This window comes from Fomitiporia mediterranea, assembly GCF_000271605.1.
Source record: "Fomitiporia mediterranea MF3/22 unplaced genomic scaffold FOMMEscaffold_5, whole genome shotgun sequence".
NCBI classification, from domain to species: domain Eukaryota; kingdom Fungi; phylum Basidiomycota; class Agaricomycetes; order Hymenochaetales; family Hymenochaetaceae; genus Fomitiporia; species Fomitiporia mediterranea.
The window spans coordinates 378,232-396,612 of NW_006760390.1; the positions used below are offsets into that span (position 1 = coordinate 378,232).

Below are 18,381 nucleotides of genomic sequence, written 5' to 3' on the forward strand. Positions count from 1 at the left end.
ATCGCGTCACGCGTGTTTTCTGTGTTCCTGCCATGTTTTCAGCTGCGAGAGCAGGCGTGCAGCTATTGAGGACGCACTCGGCGTCGAGCACCTCGCTCTCGCGCATTGCTGGTCTAAAGCGCCATTATGCTGCAGAAACACAGCCTAGTAACATCAACGAAGCCCTTGCTCGTACCTCCGCACTCTTCAAAACATACAAACCTGTAACTCCAGGTATCCGACATCTTCGGCGACCACTTAACGATCATCTATGGGCAGGCCGACCAATAAAAGCTCTTACTATTCCGCTAAGGAAGAAGGGTGGACGGAATAACCAAGGTCGTATCACTATACGACACCGTGGAGGCGGTCACAAACGACGGTTACGTACAGTCGATTTCATGCGCGCCGACGGGGGCCCTCAAGATGTTATTCGCATAGAATATGACCCCGGACGTTCAGGACATATCGCACTCATACGTGGAAGGGATGCAAATGCCAATGGAGGCATGCGCTACTGCTACATTCTCGCGCCTGAAGGTCTCAGAGCTGGGGACGTTGTACAAAGCTTCAGGAACGGTATCCCCAAAGGAACTGTACCAGGCTTTGACGGGAACTTGAATGCGTCATTTGCAATACAGGAGGATGGCACAACTTCAAAACAGACGACTACTCAGTCCCTCACTATCGGCTTACTCCGAGCTGCCACTGTCCGTACCGGAAACGTTCTTCCTCTCAAGCTCATTCCACCAGGAACCCCGATCCACTGTATCTCGCTCTTTCCCGACCGCCGAATGACATTGGTTCGCTCGGCGGGTACAAGCGCGACGGTCGTAACCCACGAAGAAGACGGGAGGTACACACAAGTTAAACTACAAAGCGGCGAAGTACGAAAAGTGCTACAAAGCTGTTGCGCAACGATTGGAAAAGTCAGCAATCCACTACATAGATATCGTTCACTAGGAAAAGCAGGTCGGAAGCGATGGCTCGGCAGAAGACCTCATGTTCGAGGTACCGCAATGAACAGGTGAGAATACATCTTCGCGTAAATTCAAATGTAGCTGAATTGCTATCTAGGGTTGATCACCCACATGGAGGAGGTCGTGGAAAGTCCAAGGGGAACAAGCATCCACGTTCAATTTGGGGATGGCTCACAAAGGGCAAGCGTACCAGGCGTCCTGGTCCAAAAGGTCCAAAGGGCAGTAATAAGATGGTGATCAAGGAACGTCCGCGGGGCAAGGAGAAGAGGCAATAGTTGATCTGCGATTGAATATTTGGGATATGTTCCAGCTATTCGCGTATAATTACAATGTTCGCTGCATAAATCAACATTAATCACTCCTTCCTTATGTCTGGGTCCGAATAAACAGTCCACTGACTTGTAAAAATGGGGTTCAACATTTTGACCTGACACAGATTATTCTTCGACCTCTCCTTCGTCATCGTCGTCATCTTCCTTCTGTCCTTTCTTAGGTTCCTTTGCATTTTCCAATGCCCCCACCGCATCTCTCCATGCAGTTAAATCCGCACCAATTTGTGCCTTTGCCTGCAGTGTGACATCACGTAGTGACTTGTAAAATTCTTGCTGCGATCCGCCACGTGTGGCTGAATACTCATGCGACTTCGACGGCTGGTGAGAGTCGGGTATCTGAGTCCCTGCTGGGGGCTTGAGGTCGTAACTGACCGAGAGGATTTTGGACATCAGGGTACGATAGCAAGAAAGGAGTTTGATAATGATATCTTTAAAAACACGCGGGATCTTCGTTTCTTTCAAATTGGAAATCTCACATGATCAGCACTTCCCTTTTATGCGACATAGCCTAGCACCTGTATTCAAGACTACTAGGCCATATAACAGAACCAATCTGACCGCACGAAACAAAATATATCCTCAGTAACAGTCCAAAGAAACGAGAACGCTAACTCCTGAAAATTCCTTAACAATCCTAACTCTTATTGCCGTGTTTATTAAGCTCCTTTGAATTGGTTTCACTGCTTGAACACCAAGCAAATCCCTTCATCGGCTACTGCCTCAAAGAAGTCCCAATAGGCCGAGGAGACCTCCCAAGTTTGTGAGACCGAGTCCACCGAGAAGGCCAGTGACAGTTCCCAAGCTTGAAAGGTTGAATCAGCACAGTTACATCATTCCAACTATAAAGTGTACGCACAGGCCTACAACAGTAGAGAGAACACCGGCCACGACAGAAGCAAGACTGGTAAGAAGCGTGGTAAGTGCGACGTCGAGCTCTGGGAGGAGAGTTCCAAGGATAGGAACACCCGCAAACACTGTGTTCAGATCCGTAACTAGCTTCGTGACGGCCTGCGATGAGCATTTCCCAAGTTAATAAATCCCAGACTCAAATATTTAGCGCAGATACGTACTGTGATGACGGCGGTAACATCATTAGCAATCGCAGACGTACTCTGGCGCTTCGCAAGGGCAGGGGGCGAGGACAGAACATCTTTGCGCGCATTGTTAATCGCGGTAATGAGCTCGCTCATGAGGGGGACAACTGTCGCCTCCGTCGCATTCTTGTTCGCGATCAGGCTCTCTAAAGAACATTACTATCAGCGGTTAGAACCCGACAGTATGCCAATATCACGCACCGATCTGCGGCACGATTGAGTCAGTGGTGGACTTGAGGTTCGCAACCGCCTGTTGGACGGACGCCGTGTCGCGTTTCTCGGGGACTGCGTGGGCTACAGCAAGACCGCCAAGGGTAGCCGCAAAAGCGAAGAAAGAGATAACACGAGAGAACAGCATGGTTATGAAAGAGCACTTGAGAGTCTGGGTAGGGACAAGAGAGCACTCAGGTGTTCGTCTGTTGACCTTTACTGTTTTTTCGGCCCCATTTTTATAGCCTTTCGGTTGACTTCTGTTTGCACCGACAGGAACGACAGACAGTCGAAAATAGTAGAATTATGGCGTCAAGAAAGATAAAAACACGAATGAGTAATTTTGCAAGTAGCCACATCCAAACGGCGGAGGGTATCGGAAGTTGCCCGAATGAGAAGATCATCCTGCATCGGGAAACGGAACAGAAGAGAAGAGAACAGAAGTTATGTGCAAATCTGTCCCAAATTCTAAACAAACGCCACGTAAGGGCTAAGAGCAGTATAGTCCTTGCAAAAGGTCCTTGAGTCCGCGACGCACCTTTTGGGAACGCCGATCTCCTCGCCTTGTTTTTCGGTTTTGTAGCGGCTTTTAAGAGACAGGCATGAGAAATCCATGACGAGCGTAGGGAGACCTGTGGGGAGTATGAAGATGTCATAGTAGGAAAACTATGGATTGGGGGAGAGTCGGTTTACTGTCTTTGTTGATTCATTAATAGATGATTGCTCAGGTAGCCAACAAGATAGTTCATGACAAGTCATATTGTTTGGGCCGCGACTTTGGGATTGGCAAGAACTATAGAGATACACTAGAAGACGCTGCCACGCGGAAGCCAGATTTGCAGAGACTTCATACAAAGTATCTTGAACAAGAACACATCGCGGCAGCGCGTGTGTGAACCGGAACATTTGCGACGACCCAGAGTCCGGTTCAGATTCTTTCAAACGCACAGATAGCCAGAAAACCTGACCTTCCATGCGGAGTGAGCCAGCCCCGCGATTGTTTCCATCATGATAGGCACGAACAGTCGGAGGATACATTAAGGAGTTGGAATGCCTTTTCCGATTGGCGGTGATCCTAAATAAATCATCGCAGACAGAGAAAGAGTATCACTTTTTGGTTGCAGAAGAGACTACACTGACGCTTTCAGCGCCTTTACGCGGTGTTTAAGCGCAATCTTCAGAATTACTCGCCTCAGACTCCCGCGGAACAATTCAGCTCCACAGTTTCGACCTCGCAAGCAGTCTGCACGATTGCGAACGACTTCAGGAGTACTCTGTCACAAGGGGGACATGCGTGCAAACTCGGATTTTTTTTGCGAAATTTCATTTCCAATTGGTGGGGCTGGCTTTGAGCAGATCGTGGTGTTGCGAAAGTTGTGAGCCGAGAAGATTGCCTGTCCTAGATCGGTTAATAAGCTTTTCAATCTCCGCACTTGCGTCGATCCATGCATACTTATGTAACGGAGACCGAGTAGTTAATTAATTTAACTCTCGACTGGACCACAACGACAGAGGTGGAAACTAATTGGGGACGAAATCTGCTGAAAGGGTAACGATGGGAATTTCGACAAAGAAGTTCAAATGTTGGAATATTCGGACCTTTTCTGTGAATTTCGAACGTGCTCAGTTCCTGGTAGGTTTTTCCCGAGCGGCCTTCTTCGGTAGCGGCGACTACAATGACGGAGCCAAAGTGTCGTGTAAGATGACGAGTTCTGTTAGATGATATCAGTAGTTTCTGGCCCTTTTTTTCTCTGATACACTCTTGTCAAATCACTGACATTTTATTTATGCTTTTCTCCACTCGCGACTGACAGTTCCTTACATCTAAGGCACCTGCCTCTCCGTATCTGACGGGCTTTCATAACATGCGACATTGCCCTGAGCTTCTTGCCGTAAGAGGCGTTAGTACTCTTGTTCCGTTTTAATGGAGGGACACCTACATGAATCGTACATGGAACATCAGGTATGCAACATCGCATCAGTTCAGGGATGCTGAACTGATGACAGGTATTCTGATTTAGTGGATATTCTTAGGTCGCTGTAGGCCGCGAAAGATTTCAAGTCAAGAAAGATTGTTACAGAATTCCCTTTGCACCAAGAATCGTGCCATACACGTGTGTTTTTCCGAGTGTGAGCGCTTTGGGAATCCAGAGTCCATCGATTCGGAATATGTACGTACGGCTACCATCAGTAAGGCGCTTTCCGAGTGTGAGCTACCCATCGGTTGCAGAGCGCCTGTGGTAGTTGGATAAAGAGAAGTGCCGACCGAGCTCTCAAAGAACTGATCAGGGAGTCCTTGATTAGTTCAGGTTAGGTAACCGAAGTGCCTTACTCCTGAACTTGTGCCTTCTGGAACAAGCTGCTGAGTTGTAAGTATTTCCCCTTCATTCCATTCCTTCATTAGCGGCTACAAAAAGCAAAGTAATGTCTAACAAGAAGCAGAACACTTGTACCCCTCGATCGCACATAAGCTCAGAGTTGTGCTAAAGCTACCAAGAACTTTTCATAAAGGCCAATGGGAACCTTGGAATTTCGGATAATGTTGACAACGTACTATTCAAACTGACACTTCTATGCCATCAGACACAGACTACACTACTGGCGAATAGCATTCAAGATGGTATATGTAGAACAAGAAAACGGCAAGAACTTTGAGCCTATCGACGGTTCTAGCGAAGATGATTAAATTTTGAGGATACCCAACGTTTGAGTAAATCCAAGCTGTTCCAAAGAACCACTTAAACCGCCGACATCCAGACCACCGGTACTTAGACTACCGAGTCTAACGAGTCGCATGAGTCGAACACTAAGGCGGCAAAGAAGATTATACTTACAGAGCGGTAAGCAGTGTGATGACTCCTGCGAGAACTAGTTCAAGCCCAGCGACTACTTCAGCGAGAGCAATATCAACTTCCTCGATGATGACCGAGATGTCCGTAACGTTGTTCGCACTGTTAAGCAGTCCAAACTCTTCAACGATTTCCTAAGGTGATGGTAATTGTCAGGATGATCAATGCTCTTATACAAGGCGTTTGACACTGAACCTGTATAATCTCAGCAAACAGGTTAGCTATACTAGCAGTACTGTTGCCTGGGTCACTAGAAATCGATCCGATTGAAGCGAGGGACCCGTAGGCTTCATTGAGAGCTGCAGTGAGTTCGTCGGCGACAGAACCCATGGAGGTATCCGTCGTATTGCCACCAAGAGCCAGAGAATCTGAAAAGAATAATTGTGAGCGCTTTTCAGGAGAGGAAAATTCAACGAGCGACCTACGGAATTGAGGTAGAATGGAGTCCGTCTGGGACTTGAGCATCGTGAAGACATTCTCGACAGAGGAAATGTCCCCACGTTTCTCAATCGCGGCTATTGGCTTGGCAATTGCGAGAGTTCCAAAGCTCAGGAACAGGGCAAAGTAAGGAATGACGCGAGTGAAAAGCATGGCGAGTAACGAGTGTGGATTTCCGGTGAGTTTTGATTGTTTGAAATTTTTGTGTCGTCCGCAGTCTCCTCTTATAAGCATATTCTGCGGGCTATGGAAGAACGACAAATTTCATGGTCGACATAGAGTTCAAAATGTGAATGTTCAGAAAAGCAGATGTGTTTTCCCTGTCTTGAAACATTCGGTAGCGAGTAATTCGCCTCCAGGCCAGAAAAGAATTTGAACCGTCCAAAGGAGTGAACGTGGATGGCCACAGGACGCCACAACGCAGTTGTAGCGGTAACAGAAAGACCATATCCTGAACTTGTATTCCTCCCTCAGGGTACGCAGTGGCACACTTGCGGCGTTAAAGGCGTCAACAATCCCTGTGTGTTCTGCATACAAGCGGGGATATGTCCATCATGTCGACAGCATTTTCCTTAAATCCGTAAAGTCCTCAAAGGTTACGTTCAATTATTCAGAGAAAGATGTGGACGAAAGCGAGTTCTGTCGATTGATATGTTTCGAAAGGCGGCTCTCTAGACAGTGACTTCAGTGTTGCCTGTAACTAAAAACGTGGCCGAAGAGCTGCGGCGGGATCATCAGGGGCAGTAAACTGTCAATTCCAGGTTGTGTTGAACAATTCCCAGTTCCTCAGGTCCCCGACCTAGTTGAAAATACCACAACAACGACTAAGGCCATTTGTAATGGAGCCTTGACAAGACGTGGGACCTCAGCCGGCAATCCGCACAAGCCGCTGCCGCTGCCGTGAAATCAATCGATATACTAGCGTGCACCTACTTGACCTGAACTTTAGGTACCTGCTTCTCAAGATGATCTCGGAGAACCTCTAGTGCAAAATCAAATCGATATGCGAGGCCCGTCAAGCTGAGCCATCTGGGCTTTGTTCACAGCGGACTCAGAATCTAGAACGGGATCTCTACTACTTCTCCCATAGCGCGTGTTCAGCGCCTCGAAGGGAAGGCCAAAAATAAGCATAGTGAATTGAATCGAAGTTAAAAACAGACTGAACTCAATGGGCAAACTGGGAAGAACTCGAAAGAGTTTGATATGCATCGCAAGACGTGCCGTATTCTCGACCGCATTGCAACCGCCTGGTTCTCAAGGACGCTTCTGCGAGGGAGATAACCAATTTGCCCCGAAATGGCGTGTTGCGAACGTATGATGAGGAAAAATGCGGAATGTAGCAAGGTGACTTCACAGCAGGCCGTGAGAAGTTTGCGCCCGGGGGGTTGAGGAACTTATCAGCATGCCGCAAAGGTTCAGCTCTTCACAATCCGAAAACGGAGGCAAATGTCAACTCCAACCAAGGAAAGTAACTTGGCAACCGGACCGCTTGGTCCGTTACAAGGTTGGAGAAATGTCTAAGAGCCTCAATTTACAATTTACGGTCCATGAACCTCCTGCCCCTTTTCTATTAGGCGATCTTCTACGCTTCTTGGATGATCGACGCTCAATTAGAATATCAAACATGCGCGCTAGAAGTAAACAAACAAACAACGTATTCATTTCATACAAGCCCGAAACACAACATAAGTCAGAACACTGTACATAGATTGAACCACTAGAAGATACAACAGACACTAAAAAATTGTGAACTTTCCGGTCTACGAGGTGTCACCTGTAAGTGCGGAAAATCTTGTACTGAAGGAGAGACAATGGCAGACAATGGACAACTGCTTAAGTATGTTCCCCTCTCATAATCCCTCAAAGGCCGAGCAGGCCGAGGGTAAGACCGAGCCCGAGTCCGCCCAGGAGACCAGCAACTCCCGTCAGCCTGATTAAACACATTGTTACTCAGTGGAATACATCCCAATAGTGAAGGAAAAAAATCATACAACCCGCCGAGGAGGACACCAAGGCCGACTACCGCCACGTCAAGTCCGACAAGGAGTTCTGAAAGCGCGACGTCCAGAGAAACGATGAGACCAGGGAGGCCGGGCAGTCCGACGGGGATGAGCTTGACTGCTCCAGCAACGTCCTGATAAAATATTATTCAGTGCGGAAGTCAAGAAGACAACAGAAAAACAATGGCCTTTACCGTGACTACGCCTGCAAAGGTGTTGGCAACATCATTCGCATTCTGGCGCTTCTTTTCTTTGAGAAGGGAAACCTGGCCGAGGGAGCTATGCGCTTCGTTGAAGGCGGTAATAAGTTCGTTAAGGAGCGGAGTGATAGCAGAAGCGGACACCGGCTTGCTCGACGCAGCACTCTCTGTAAAGGGAAGAATGGTGTTCAGACAACCGGGCACGGGAAGTGCAAATATAAAACCTACTAATCTGCGGGACGATCGAGTCGGTCTTAGACTTGAGCGCTGAAACAACCTCTTCAGCTAATGAGACGCTAGCACGATTCTCGAGCTCAACCGGCTTGGCGGTCGCGAGGATTCCCAGTGTCAAGAAAAACGCAAGGTAAGAAACAACGCGAGAGAACAGCATTATGTTTGAGTTCGAGAGTAACTCTGAGTCGTTTGGCTGAGAGGCTAGTAGACAAATCGGAGTTCGTCTGCTGTTCGTTCCACCTCAAACAAGTGTGCTTTTATAGACTTTCCAAGCCTCAGGTATCCAAACACAACACCAACATGTGACGGAAGATAAGGCGCTAGACGAGCAAAAAAACGCGTATGTTTGACTCCGCGCTTCTCCGCTTCATGCAATACAATTTCGCGGAAGAAAAGTGGCCTTCCGTCCGACTTTGGAAGGGGCAAGAAGCAGCAAGAAGCACTAGGTCATTAATTAATCCCTCGGGTCTCAAAGTCCATAGCATATAGTCATCAACTAGAAGAAGGTATTGTCTGGTTTGCTTGGTTATCCCGAACACAGGCATTATTGTAGAACCCTGTGAGCTTTATTGTTCAATATAGCACATACCAGTTTGTGTTGGTTGTGCAAATTCTTGTTGCACCACAGAAGACAGAAATTTCATATGAGACGTAGGAATGACCAGAAGAAAAAGAACTTTTGTGCGGCTTAGATGTTTTTACTAGCTGAGGTCAGAGTTCCGATTAGAAGTCATTTGACCCGAAATCAAAGACCCAGAACGAGGACTGTTTCACTATCTTGCCTTTCACAGACAAATTGAGGACAAAAGTCGCACACAATTGATTTGTTGGATAAAGGCTCCAGTATTTGAAAGGCCTATTAAATCGAGGCCAAGCGCATTGTTGACTTCCTGCTTCGGCAGGACGGCACGAGGCTAGACAAAGTGATTACTCGCGGGCAGAGATTCTCAGGCAGAACCTTGCACAATCTTCAAGAGTTTTGACGCGATCCGTCACCTATGATATCAATTGTGATATGACCTGCATTGAAAACAACTCGGGCAACGAATCGGAGCAAGCGACGACCCCAATTGGCTTGCGGCAATATTCAGAGCGTTTGAGGAAATATTAAAGAAAGAAGTGATGGCGGAGGAACTTCTATCATCGAACTGGGAGGCACGGGCGCGGGATGGAATGTACGGTTCGTGTTCATCAGAGGCGTTCTGGTGGATGTTTATCCTAGAACCCAGTCTGCGTATCTTTTTTTTTTCGCACAGAGAGCCAGAGACGGAACAGAAAGCAGTGCGACGAAGCACGCCATGCATATGGCCAACGGGTCAAGAAGAGCCCACAGAGTGCAACGAGGCGTCCGACATGCAGTAAGTGGTCATGAGCACCGTGCAACGAGTATTCAGTCGAGACGCAAAGAGTGCCTGGGACAGGAAGAAACGAGGGTAGCTCCAAGGTTTGTCAAGTTTTAGGTTCAGACTCCGCCGCGTGACGCGTCTCCGCATTTAGGACGCGTGCGGCGTTACGCTACCATTTGACTTCTACCGCAAGAAACATAAGTAATAATGGCCTCCCGCCATCGTTCCCGCTCGCAATCCCCTACGCATAACAGGACGTGGTTGTCTCCGGAAGATGACAGAGACCGACGAATACGTCGTGGCAACAAGGAGAAATATAAGGACAGAGACACAAGACCTCTACCTTACGGGGCGGAGCCGCTGCAGGACTCAGATTATTACCTCAAAAACGCCGAGTTCAGGTCCTGGTTGAAGGAAGAGAAGGACATAGTGAGCTTCCGCACCACTCCACGTTTCCCGCTGCATCCCGCCTCTCCATTCTCCCATCTGGTTCTCTGCTCACAACACTTCGTTCTTGACAGTTCTTCGACGAGCTTTCGGGAGAGAAGGCGCGCAGGTACGTTTGTCATGCCCTGAAAGTACACCCCGAGCGGCGAGTTGCTGACTTGTTATGGTATCTTAACAAAAGTTACTTTCGCAAATTTGTCAAGGTTCATACAAACTAGATATCCTCCCCAAGTGTGCTCGAGTTCACAGTATTTGTCTATAGGCATGGAACCGCGGAAAGTTACCGAGTGAGGGATTCCATGTTTCTCTTCCGTATTCCGTCGTCCTGCTAACAGTTCACCACTCGACAGAATCTTATTATTCTCATGAAAACGCCTTAATACAACCGGCAGCTAGTCAGACAGCCTATCGATGGCCATTTGCATCAAAGAGCTCAAAGGCAGAGCGAGCTGCTTTAGATGAGACACGTCACGCAGTTGAGACTGCAACTCATAGCACGGACCTGGACACTAGTGACTCAGTTGCTGCCCCTGCTCCACAACTAGGGACTCACTCTGGACGAAGCAGGGTCTTGGGCCCGACACTTCCCTCTGCGAGTGACCGTATTTTACTTCGCGAAGCACAGGAAGAATCTCGTGCAGCTGAGCGTTCGTATGAGCGCAAACGAGCAAGGGAGGAAGATAAGGAACGAATAGAGGATCTCGTAGGCCCCAAAGAGCGCGGAAGAGAAGGGATGCTCGAAAAGAAAAAGGCTCGAAGGGAGGCAGACAGGGCCACCCGAGATGCAAAAGATGATGCATTTGGTGATTACGACGAAAGCACATTAATGGGCGGCGGAGATAGCTTTCAAGCAAGGTTGGCTTTTTTCTTATTAGGTAGACTTAACATTCATTTCATTTTCTCTCTAGGATTGCACAAAGAGACGCTGCTCGGAGGCGTTTTAAAGAAAAACGTTCCTCGATGCACGAAGAAAAAGAATCGGCCGTTAAAGAAAGACAAGAAGCACTGCGAGCGAAGGATAAAGCCACCATGGACATGTTTAAGCAGATGGCCAAGGAAAGATTCGGTGGTTAACTCTGGGTTAATTCTCTTAACTTTTCGTAATCACAGCTGAAGGAATACAATTGATCTGATAGCGTGAGATGCTTGAAGCAATGCATATGTATAATGAACAGGCATGGGAGAGCATATATGTATACCACCATTTTTGTTTTTATGCATTACTTCACTTCTACAGTCCACCAGACCACGTGACCATAAGAGATGAAGCACGATCAAATAGTCGTCTCATACGGTACTGGGACAATCGTCTGTGGGGCATTGTCTTTTGTTGAGACGATGCGTGATTCCCGTGGAGCAGGCTGGATGCGACGCAAGAACGGAGCGGATTCTATATTATCATAATTCAGACAATGCGGCAAAGCAATAATAATTAAAGTTTATATCACATACCGCCCTTTGCCTTCGCCTCAGCACGAAGTCGCTCATTGCGCTTCACACGTTCAAGGAACTCCTGTCGACACTTCGAGTGACGAACATGTTCGACACGGATATTTACACGCTTTTCGATGTAACGGTTTCCAACGACTTTGTTGACGATAACACCGACCGCGTGCGGTGTTACATTGTACACGATACCGGTACGTCCATGGTAGAATTTGTGTGGCATGCCCTTCTGCTGGGCTGCGTTTGCCTTGATGTCGACGATGTCACCGACACGGTAGTTGACGAGGAACGTGGACAGCTTAATCGGGCCATGTTCTAGTAGAAAATTAAGCAAAAATACACGGATAAAATCCAACCCTATGTCTCACCTTTGAAGCCACGCGTGAACATATGGCGCGTGCGCGCCCTGTAACCGTAGGAGTGCGGCATCTTGAGAAATGTCGAGGGTCGGCGGTGCGGTCTTGAATATGGACTTGGGACTTGAAGCTCGCGATGACTGAAATCCACTGCACGTGATCCAAGTGCTGTACAGTTGTTCATTTTTCTCACGCTTTCAACTACACGCTGCGGGTTTTCTGTAGCACGTCGTTCGTCGTCGACAACATCCTCAAGAAACAAAATGCCCAGGTATGCCACATAAGTTCTCGATATATGTACTCGAGCTAACTGTCTGATAGGGCGCCGAGGAACCACAGCAAGACGTGAGCATATTCTATTCTTCAAGATCCACTGTTATGTGGAGGGACGCGCTGAGCTGACTGCCGCGCATATGTGCCCCATAATCATACTACAGTTATAAGGTCCCCCGTCGTCCATTTGAGTCGGCCCGTCTCGATGCCGAGCTGAAGCTCGCCGGGGAGTACGGTCTTCGCAACAAGCGCGAGATCTGGCGTATTTCGCTCGTTCTCTCCAAAATTCGTCGTGCTGCGCGTGAGCTTCTCAAGCTCGATGCAAAGGACCCGAAGCGACTGTTCGAGGGCAATGCTCTCATTCGTCGCCTCGTCCGTATTGGTGTGCTCGACGAGACGCGCATGCGACTTGATTACGTGCTTGCGTTGAAGATTGAGGACTTCTTGGAGCGTAGACTGCAGACTCAGGTCTTCAAGCTTGGTCTCGCCAAGTCGATTCATCATGCACGTGTTCTTATTAGACAACGTCACATCCGGTTTGTATTCCGCTTGCTTGTTTGTAACTGCAAGCGGGTCTGATACTTTATTTACAGTGTCGGCAAGCAAATTGTTAACGTCCCTTCATTCGTCGTCCGACTCGACTCTCAAAAGCATATCGACTTTGCACTCACCTCGCCCTACGGTGGAGGTCGCCCGGGTCGTGTCAAGCGCAAGCGCGCTGCTGCTGCCGCAAAGAAGGAGGAAGGTGGCGACGAAGAGGAAGAGGAATAAATGCACTTCTCTGTCTTACATTGGTTTCGCCTACCTCTCATGTTTATGGTCGTCAAAGACGTGTATGCTCCCATGCCTTGCAAAATCATATTCCTCAGAAGTTGTTCGAAAAGTAAGTAAGGCAACAAAATGGATTGAATTGAAGGAAAATTGTGTGTGAATTGCCTAAGGTACATAAGCGAGATGATAAGGCGGGTATTAATACTACTAGTCTAAATAATCCTGTCCATAGAAAGAACTGTCGTTATTATCGTACACTACGAGATCATTCACTGCCTCAACTCCACGGGTGCGAACTCGGCTGCTGACATGACTCAGGTAAAAGAATTATTATAGGAATTGGGAAAGTATTCCATGTTGGGCAATTGCTGGCTCGAATGAAGGTTCTGTTGCTGGAAATGACCCGTATACATTGCTCCATGGCCCTGAAACATACCATGATTCATAACGCTCTGCAGAAAGACGTCTGGTTGGACCTGGAAACTAAACTCTCCGCTCGGGACTTGTAGATTCGATCTCTGCTGATTTTGACTATCTTGCCAGCGCGGTACGGGCAATTGCTGGACATTCTGAGGCATCCCAGTCCAATTGCGATTGGTATTTCTTTGCCCATGGTCGGCACGGGATCCCCGCAAAGGACCAGGGCCTAACCGTAACGATGGACGAGATCCATTTTGGGGATTGATCTTGCCGCGGCGAGCACCGTTCCGAGTTGAAAGTGGTACACCTCCACTTACGGGACCGGTGCCAACTCCGACGTTGCACAATGCAACCGAACGGGCAAATGAGCCAGAATCTACAGCCTCGTTAAGCATCCGTCGCCTCTCATCGTCCTAACGAATAATATCGTAAGAAACGCAACAGCAGTCTGGCGTATAGATTTACCTCGGGTGAAATGTCGTAAATATAGCTGAGAAGAGAAGCATTGTAGAGAGATGTACTCTGCAGACTGTGGTACGCCTCTTTGAACGCTTTAACGATCACAGGAAGTTTGCCACATCCACAAGTGATATTTTTTTCTGGCAATTGCGTATTAAGTTAGCTCAGGAATTGTCTGATGGTCTCTTACCAGGATTAAGAATACACTGTACAGCGAGCGCAGCTGGATTTCCCGGTTTCGCCTCCCAATTCTTCGACTTCTTCGTGAATATACCCCTGTCACTTACAGAGATGTAATGAGTTGCGTAGGAGAAGTCGTGCCCGTAATGACGAAAGAAATCCATTAAGAGCGAACCAAGAAACTTCTCGTTGAAAGGGTCATCTATTTCCTTCTGCGGCCTTCGAGCCGGGTTGCGCTATGTGAGTAGTCAATCAGTCAACGGCGCACAGGGTCCAAGGAAAGAGGCATGCCTGTAACAAACTGATACACATCAAAGTGATGGCATAGCTACTTAATGTAGAATGTGATGCGTCATTCAAGTCAAGAAGAGACAAGAAAGCCTTGACAGCGAGTATGAGTGTTCGCAAAGGCGGCATGTCAATCAAAAATTGTTTAATCAGAGGTATTGCTCGAGGACCGCTGTCGTCCTCGTTGCGGATACTAATGTCGAAGCTGATTTCACCAAGGTCTTCAGTTGTTACGAACTTGACGATCGGCACTCTTGCACCAAAAATCCTGGTGACCGACGTCGTCATGCCAGACCTTTGCAAGAGACGGCCTATAGCACCTAGACGTCTTTTCTTGTTTTGCGGATAAAAGAACTCGTGAGCTTCGTCGAAGGCCACGACGAGATCAATATCACTAAAGAATAGCACTTAGAATGGTCGAGAGGAAGACAACAGACACACGCACCCTCCAGTCAACTCGAGACCAGTGGCATTACTCCCGAATACAGTCACTTGTGCATCAGGCCAGCGTGATTTCAGTAGATCCTCTATCCTTGCAACCAACATGCTTCGGGCTTCACGTTCTTGCTTGCTTGGAGCAATGTAACCAATGAACTGTACCAGCTCATCATGAAGACTATCAAATTTTAATGGGGATGTCTCATCAAGAGTACAAGTGAGACCAGAACGAATAGCTCACCGTTCTTCACGTGAGGCGTCTACGTCAAAAGGTTTGGTGTCATCTAACCATTGAGCAGATCGTGAACCTTCCTGTTTACGTTTGCCTCCATCCACAGCTCTCTTCTTCGCCGGTCTCGCTCCATTCTCTTCTACGACTTTCCGTTTCACTGACCGCGACGGCATCTCTGCCAGTGGTGCTATACGTGAGAGCAGGCTTTGCGGGTCAGATGTGGGGGTGGTGGACATCATGGTTGCTGTCAGAGTCGTGTTTTATGGACGTGTCCGAAATCACATGACATGATGGGGCTGACCATTTAGGCGAGCTGACAGTGATATGCAACACAAGGCACCTGCTTTCCAGCAAAGGCACGAAAGGCAGAGGCCGCAGGCTGATCAAAGCAGAAATGGTGAAGACCAGGATGCGCCTATATCATCGATGGATACCAGCTGGAGCAAAGAGAAAGAAGTGCAACGCGCTGTTGAACTAGAGCCAAGGTTACTATTTACTGGGGAGTCTGCATCTGCTGATGGACTGGCAGCGGCATCTGAACGAGCATATGCATGAATCACACGCAGACAGTACAATAGCTTGCATAGAGGAACAACAAAAAACAGACAGTGACATCAAAGATTAATCAATCATTCAGACGCAGCAGCTTTTGCCTTCTTCCCCCTTGGCTTCTTCTCGGGCAGCGGCTTCTTCTCCTTCTTAGACGCCAGAATAGCACTAATACGAGCTGCAGCGGGCTAAACATAACATGGTCAGCGCAAGTTCAACATGCACAAAATATTCGCAGAATTAAAACTCGGAAGAAGCGCATGAACAAGAGTAATGTCAGCGCCAAAGAGTCGGGCGGACGCGAGGAGCATCGGACGCAACCCGATAGCGACATGGCACGATCTCTGCCGGAGTTTGATCGACCCCAAACAGAGTTGGTTTGTTCTTGCAAACATGTCCACGCCCAACTTTCATTTGCCTTGCGGCAGATCCAGCGGGTTCTAACGAGAATGCGTTTCGGAAGGGTGTGAAATGGTTCGAGCAAGATGCTAAAGACAAAAAGATATTCAATTTAGGAAGCCTGTACAGGTCCTCACCTTCTTCAAGTCAGACCGGTAGCCAGACTTCGGCTTTTGGATGGCAATGCCAGCAGCCCGTCGAGGGCCGGATCTACCGCGAATCCTAGTGACATGACGAGCAGATTTCACGGAATGTATCGACGCAGATGGCTTTCGAGTCACAACCTCAACTCCAGATGGGCCATCCACGATAGAAAGGGGCTTCGAGACGGAAACACGTTGAGTACTGAGAATGATTGGAAACGTTACATGCTCTCTCACCTTTGGGTCCGCGATAATGGAATATTTGTGTGAGTGAATATTCAACAAGTTACCCTGTGCGCACATAGATTTCAGAATAAGGTGGCTCAAGTACAGCAGACTAATATGGGACATACAGGCTCCCTCGAGAAGATGGGTCCTTCGGGAACCGCGTCTACTATGTATGAGCTGCTCTTCTGTTGAAAAAAAAAAACCTGTCTTCAGCTTCATCGTATCTCAGCAAAAACATGAGATACAAACGCGAGTTAAAAGCCAGATGAGGTCATAAGACATTCTGGAGTTCCACAATGAGTATGAGAGGCTGCTCACTGCGTTTACCTGACCAGCTCAAGATGTCTGCAAGAAAGTCAGTGATGGTGTGTGGGAATATCATGACGTAATTACACTGTATAGTAACCTACATTAGTCTTTTTCTTCTCACGAATTTAGCCAATTTTATCTTATTTTTCGCAACTCGTTATCTTCTGTCCCTTACACATCATTCTTGTGATCTTAAGCATATGAATGTGATACATGAGGAACAGGTATCTAAAGGTCGGGTCAAGTAGATGCATGCTGCTTTATCGATGGATCCTACGGCAGCGCAAAAAGGCTTATGCAGATTACTGGCTGAGGTTCATGTCTTGTCAAAGGTCCATTGCAAGTGGTTATGTAGTCACTATCATGGTATTTTCGACTAGGCCGAGGACCTGAGGAACTGGGACTTGTTCAACACAACCCGGAACTGACCTTCTACTGCCTTTGATGATCCCACCGCGACTCTTAAGCTACGTTTCCGCTGCAAGAGACACTGAATTCGAAGCTACTGACTAGAAAGCTCGCCATCTGAAACGTATCGATCGATAGAACCCGCTTTTAAATTTCTTCCACGTCCTACTCTTTGCATTTTGTTGAGATCATACAGGTTCACAGTCAGACGTCCTGTCTACGTGCATTAATTATTTTGACGATTACCCCATAACTTTAGGAAATTGTTGAAGAGTTTGGGCTATATAATAACGCGAACAATATCACGGATACCTCGGCCATCATCTCGGAAATTGATATTGCTCTCGCTGAAGTAGTCCCTGGACTCGAACTGGTCCTCGCTGGAGTCATCATACTGCTTGCCACTCTGTAAGTACAATCTGTTCCGACATCTTGACACACAATTAGTTAGTCTTGAGAGTCTACTTAAGTATCGGTGGTCTAGGTCTTGGCGATCTAGGTAGTTCTTTGGAACAGTTTGGGTTTGCTCAAACGTTGGGTATCCTCAAAATTTTATCGTCATCGCCAGAACTACTGATAGGCTTAAAGTTCCTGCTGTTTTCTTGTGCTGCATATACTCTCTTGAATGCTAATCAACAGTAGTGTGGTCCATATCTGATGACATAGAAGTGCCAACTTGAATAGTATGGTATCAACATTATCCGAAAGCCGAAGGTTCCTATTGTGGTTTATGAAAAGGTTGTGGTAGCATTCGTACAACTCCGAGCTTATATGCGATCGAGGGATACAAGTGTTCTGCTCCTTGTTAGGCATCCCTTGCTTCTTGTAGCCGTAAATGAAGGGATAGAATGAAGTGGAAATACTTATAACTCAGTAACTTGTTCCAGAGTGTGCAAATTCAGGAGTAAGGCACGTCGGTTACCCAACCTGAACTACTCGCTGATCAGTTAGCTCTTCGAGAGCTCGCATGGCACTTCTCTTTACCCAACCACCACAGGCGTTTCGCAACCGATGGGTAGCAAGTGCTCGGAAAGCGACTTACCGGTGGTAGCCGTACGTACACATTCCCGAATCGATAGACTCCGGATTCCCAAGGCGCTCGGGCTCGGAAGAAACCCTCACGTATGGCGTGACTTTCGGGACGGAAATGAACTCTGTAGCGACTTTTCTCAAAGTCTTTTACAATCAACAGCGTTCTAAGAATATTCACGAAATCAGACCTTTCATCCCTGGACTGATGCGATGTTGCATGCCTGATGTTCCATTGGCGATCCATGTGGGAGTGCCCCCTCCCCCTCCATAGGGCAGAACAAGTGTACTAATGCCCTCGTGGCGGTAAACTCAAAGCAACTGAGAGGGAGGTGTCCTAGATG

General features: G+C 47.8%; 13 protein-coding genes across 13 annotated transcripts; 6 read left to right on the top strand and 7 right to left on the bottom strand.

Annotated features, from left to right (window-relative positions):
* Positions 1–32: 32 nt before the first annotated feature.
* Positions 33–1,656, top strand: FOMMEDRAFT_105605 (ribosomal protein L2; the record flags this gene model as incomplete). Its single annotated transcript, XM_007265060.1, has 3 exons — positions 33–1,006; positions 1,057–1,295; positions 1,359–1,656. 2 exons carry the CDS (start codon positions 33–35, stop codon positions 1,232–1,234), a joined length of 1,152 nt encoding a protein of 383 aa, XP_007265122.1. The 3' UTR covers positions 1,235–1,295; positions 1,359–1,656.
* Positions 1,657–2,011: 355 nt separating this feature from the next.
* On the bottom strand, positions 2,012–2,743 carry FOMMEDRAFT_27486 (uncharacterized protein; the record flags this gene model as incomplete). The annotated part of the gene is made up of 4 exons (XM_007265061.1): positions 2,012–2,093; positions 2,148–2,299; positions 2,362–2,531; positions 2,587–2,743. The coding sequence occupies 4 exons, from the start codon at positions 2,741–2,743 to the stop codon at positions 2,012–2,014; spliced, it is 561 nt and encodes a 186-aa protein (XP_007265123.1).
* A 2,534-nt stretch (positions 2,744–5,277) lies between these two features.
* On the bottom strand, positions 5,278–6,035 carry FOMMEDRAFT_154599 (uncharacterized protein; the record flags this gene model as incomplete). Its single annotated transcript, XM_007265062.1, has 4 exons — positions 5,278–5,377; positions 5,430–5,578; positions 5,640–5,812; positions 5,870–6,035. The coding sequence occupies 4 exons, from the start codon at positions 6,033–6,035 to the stop codon at positions 5,278–5,280; spliced, it is 588 nt and encodes a 195-aa protein (XP_007265124.1).
* Positions 6,036–6,053: 18 nt separating this feature from the next.
* On the bottom strand, positions 6,054–6,573 carry FOMMEDRAFT_139781 (uncharacterized protein). The gene has a single exon (XM_007265063.1). The coding sequence runs from the start codon at positions 6,328–6,330 to the stop codon at positions 6,127–6,129; it is 204 nt and encodes a 67-aa protein (XP_007265125.1). The 5' UTR covers positions 6,331–6,573; the 3' UTR covers positions 6,054–6,126.
* A 477-nt stretch (positions 6,574–7,050) lies between these two features.
* On the top strand, positions 7,051–7,354 carry FOMMEDRAFT_154600 (uncharacterized protein; the record flags this gene model as incomplete). The annotated part of the gene is made up of 2 exons (XM_007265064.1): positions 7,051–7,194; positions 7,223–7,354. 2 exons carry the CDS (start codon positions 7,051–7,053, stop codon positions 7,352–7,354), a joined length of 276 nt encoding a protein of 91 aa, XP_007265126.1.
* Positions 7,355–7,555: 201 nt separating this feature from the next.
* FOMMEDRAFT_139782 (uncharacterized protein) lies at positions 7,556–8,502 on the bottom strand. The gene is made up of 4 exons (XM_007265065.1): positions 8,311–8,502; positions 8,077–8,249; positions 7,874–8,016; positions 7,556–7,812 (listed from the first exon to the last, which is right to left on the bottom strand). The coding sequence occupies exons 1-4, from the start codon at positions 8,471–8,473 to the stop codon at positions 7,743–7,745; spliced, it is 549 nt and encodes a 182-aa protein (XP_007265127.1). The 5' UTR covers positions 8,474–8,502; the 3' UTR covers positions 7,556–7,742.
* Positions 8,503–9,869: 1,367 nt separating this feature from the next.
* Positions 9,870–11,183, top strand: FOMMEDRAFT_83603 (uncharacterized protein; the record flags this gene model as incomplete). The annotated part of the gene is made up of 6 exons (XM_007265066.1): positions 9,870–10,091; positions 10,184–10,218; positions 10,291–10,312; positions 10,372–10,396; positions 10,460–10,964; positions 11,018–11,183. 6 exons carry the CDS (start codon positions 9,870–9,872, stop codon positions 11,181–11,183), a joined length of 975 nt encoding a protein of 324 aa, XP_007265128.1.
* Positions 11,184–11,383: 200 nt separating this feature from the next.
* Positions 11,384–11,984, bottom strand: FOMMEDRAFT_132992 (uncharacterized protein; the record flags this gene model as incomplete). The annotated part of the gene is made up of 3 exons (XM_007265067.1): positions 11,384–11,499; positions 11,562–11,870; positions 11,924–11,984. The coding sequence occupies 3 exons, from the start codon at positions 11,982–11,984 to the stop codon at positions 11,384–11,386; spliced, it is 486 nt and encodes a 161-aa protein (XP_007265129.1).
* A 190-nt stretch (positions 11,985–12,174) lies between these two features.
* Positions 12,175–12,955, top strand: FOMMEDRAFT_132993 (40S ribosomal protein S9; the record flags this gene model as incomplete). The annotated part of the gene is made up of 4 exons (XM_007265068.1): positions 12,175–12,182; positions 12,233–12,256; positions 12,349–12,720; positions 12,778–12,955. The coding sequence occupies 4 exons, from the start codon at positions 12,175–12,177 to the stop codon at positions 12,953–12,955; spliced, it is 582 nt and encodes a 193-aa protein (XP_007265130.1).
* Positions 12,956–13,098: 143 nt separating this feature from the next.
* Positions 13,099–15,145, bottom strand: FOMMEDRAFT_139784 (Nucleotidyltransferase; the record flags this gene model as incomplete). Its single annotated transcript, XM_007265069.1, has 6 exons — positions 13,099–13,788; positions 13,841–13,974; positions 14,025–14,250; positions 14,306–14,696; positions 14,748–14,918; positions 14,982–15,145. The coding sequence occupies 6 exons, from the start codon at positions 15,143–15,145 to the stop codon at positions 13,270–13,272; spliced, it is 1,605 nt and encodes a 534-aa protein (XP_007265131.1). The 3' UTR covers positions 13,099–13,269.
* An 89-nt stretch (positions 15,146–15,234) lies between these two features.
* Positions 15,235–15,527, top strand: FOMMEDRAFT_154606 (uncharacterized protein; the record flags this gene model as incomplete). Its single annotated transcript, XM_007265070.1, has 2 exons — positions 15,235–15,240; positions 15,309–15,527. The coding sequence occupies 2 exons, from the start codon at positions 15,235–15,237 to the stop codon at positions 15,525–15,527; spliced, it is 225 nt and encodes a 74-aa protein (XP_007265132.1).
* A 74-nt stretch (positions 15,528–15,601) lies between these two features.
* FOMMEDRAFT_82981 (uncharacterized protein) lies at positions 15,602–16,573 on the bottom strand (the record flags this gene model as incomplete). Its single annotated transcript, XM_007265071.1, has 5 exons — positions 15,602–15,709; positions 16,058–16,240; positions 16,301–16,354; positions 16,417–16,476; positions 16,541–16,573. 5 exons carry the CDS (start codon positions 16,571–16,573, stop codon positions 15,602–15,604), a joined length of 438 nt encoding a protein of 145 aa, XP_007265133.1.
* A 59-nt stretch (positions 16,574–16,632) lies between these two features.
* Positions 16,633–18,311, top strand: FOMMEDRAFT_154608 (uncharacterized protein; the record flags this gene model as incomplete). Its single annotated transcript, XM_007265072.1, has 4 exons — positions 16,633–16,656; positions 17,268–17,416; positions 17,960–18,030; positions 18,088–18,311. 4 exons carry the CDS (start codon positions 16,633–16,635, stop codon positions 18,309–18,311), a joined length of 468 nt encoding a protein of 155 aa, XP_007265134.1.
* Between the last annotated feature and the right edge of the window lie 70 nt (positions 18,312–18,381).